General features: G+C 40.4%; 1 protein-coding gene across 1 annotated transcript in view; it reads left to right on the top strand.

The window, feature by feature from the left end:
* The window catches only part of LOC118478197 (ADP-ribosyl cyclase/cyclic ADP-ribose hydrolase-like), a 1617-nt gene extending 686 nt beyond the window's left edge, over nt 1-931 (top strand). Inside the window, exons 2-3 of the mRNA XM_035971293.1 lie at nt 138-347; nt 887-931. Of these exons, the coding sequence (XP_035827186.1) occupies nt 138-347; nt 887-931 (255 nt within the window). The remainder of the gene's footprint in view (nt 1-137; nt 348-886) is intronic.
* The last annotated feature ends 16 nt before the right edge of the window (nt 932-947 follow it).

Raw genomic sequence — 947 nt, 5'->3', positions numbered from 1 at the left:
GGGGAGAGGGGGAAGAAACTAGGGATATAATGAGGAGAGAGATGATGATGCTGATGATGATGATGATGATGATGATGATGATGATGATGATAATTCTGATGATAACAACAACAACAACAATTTCTTTTCACCATCAGTCCATGTTCTACGACGGAGTCTACGACCTGGTCCATAGATACTCGGAGAAGGGCTCCAGGTTTATCACACTCGAAGACACCCTGGCCGGCTACATGTTGAATCAGCTGACCTGGTGTGGCATGAAGGAGCACCCGGGCTACAACGAGGGGTGGTGCCCCAAGTGCCGGGACAGCGCCACCGACGGTTTCTGGGGCGCCGCCTCAAAACAGGCGAGTCCAACTGTTTTGGGTAGTTTTTGTTTTGTTTTGTTTTGTTTGTTTGTTTGTTTGTGCGGCGGTATGTAAAAAAAAATTTAAAAATTGTTTTCGTTTGTTTGTTTGTTTGTTTGTTTGTTTGTTTGTTTTCTTTGTTTGTTTCTGTGGTGTTTTAAAAAGTTTCAAAATTTTGTTTTGTTTTGTTTTTGTTCTGTTTCGTTTAGTTTTCAAACATGTCCCCTGTCCTGATTTGGTGTCGAATATTGGTAGGCTATGAATACTATTTTGTGTTAATGTGGTATGTAGTTATTGATAGATTGTTTTAATTTGTTGGAAGTTAACTGGTAAATGCAGTATCTTACTAAAACTGAAACCATCACTCCTCACTGCTTCCAAATGTGTGTATTTCTCAATTTGCAAAGTTACTCTCTTGTAACACCTCTAGTCTTCGCCCCTTGAATGAGCCTTATTGTGTAGCGAATGCTGCAAACTCTTACTAAAACCAAACCATCACTCCCCACTCACTGCTGATGTGTCTCTGTATATATCCTCAGTTCGCAATACCTTATTGTGTTAAAAACGCCGTAAACTCTCACTAAGACTAAAACATCACCC

This window comes from Aplysia californica, unplaced genomic scaffold (assembly GCF_000002075.1).
Source record: "Aplysia californica isolate F4 #8 unplaced genomic scaffold, AplCal3.0 scaffold00412, whole genome shotgun sequence".
Taxonomy (NCBI): Eukaryota; Metazoa; Mollusca; class Gastropoda; order Aplysiida; family Aplysiidae; genus Aplysia; species Aplysia californica.
This window is presented reverse-complemented; position numbering and strand designations above follow the sequence as displayed.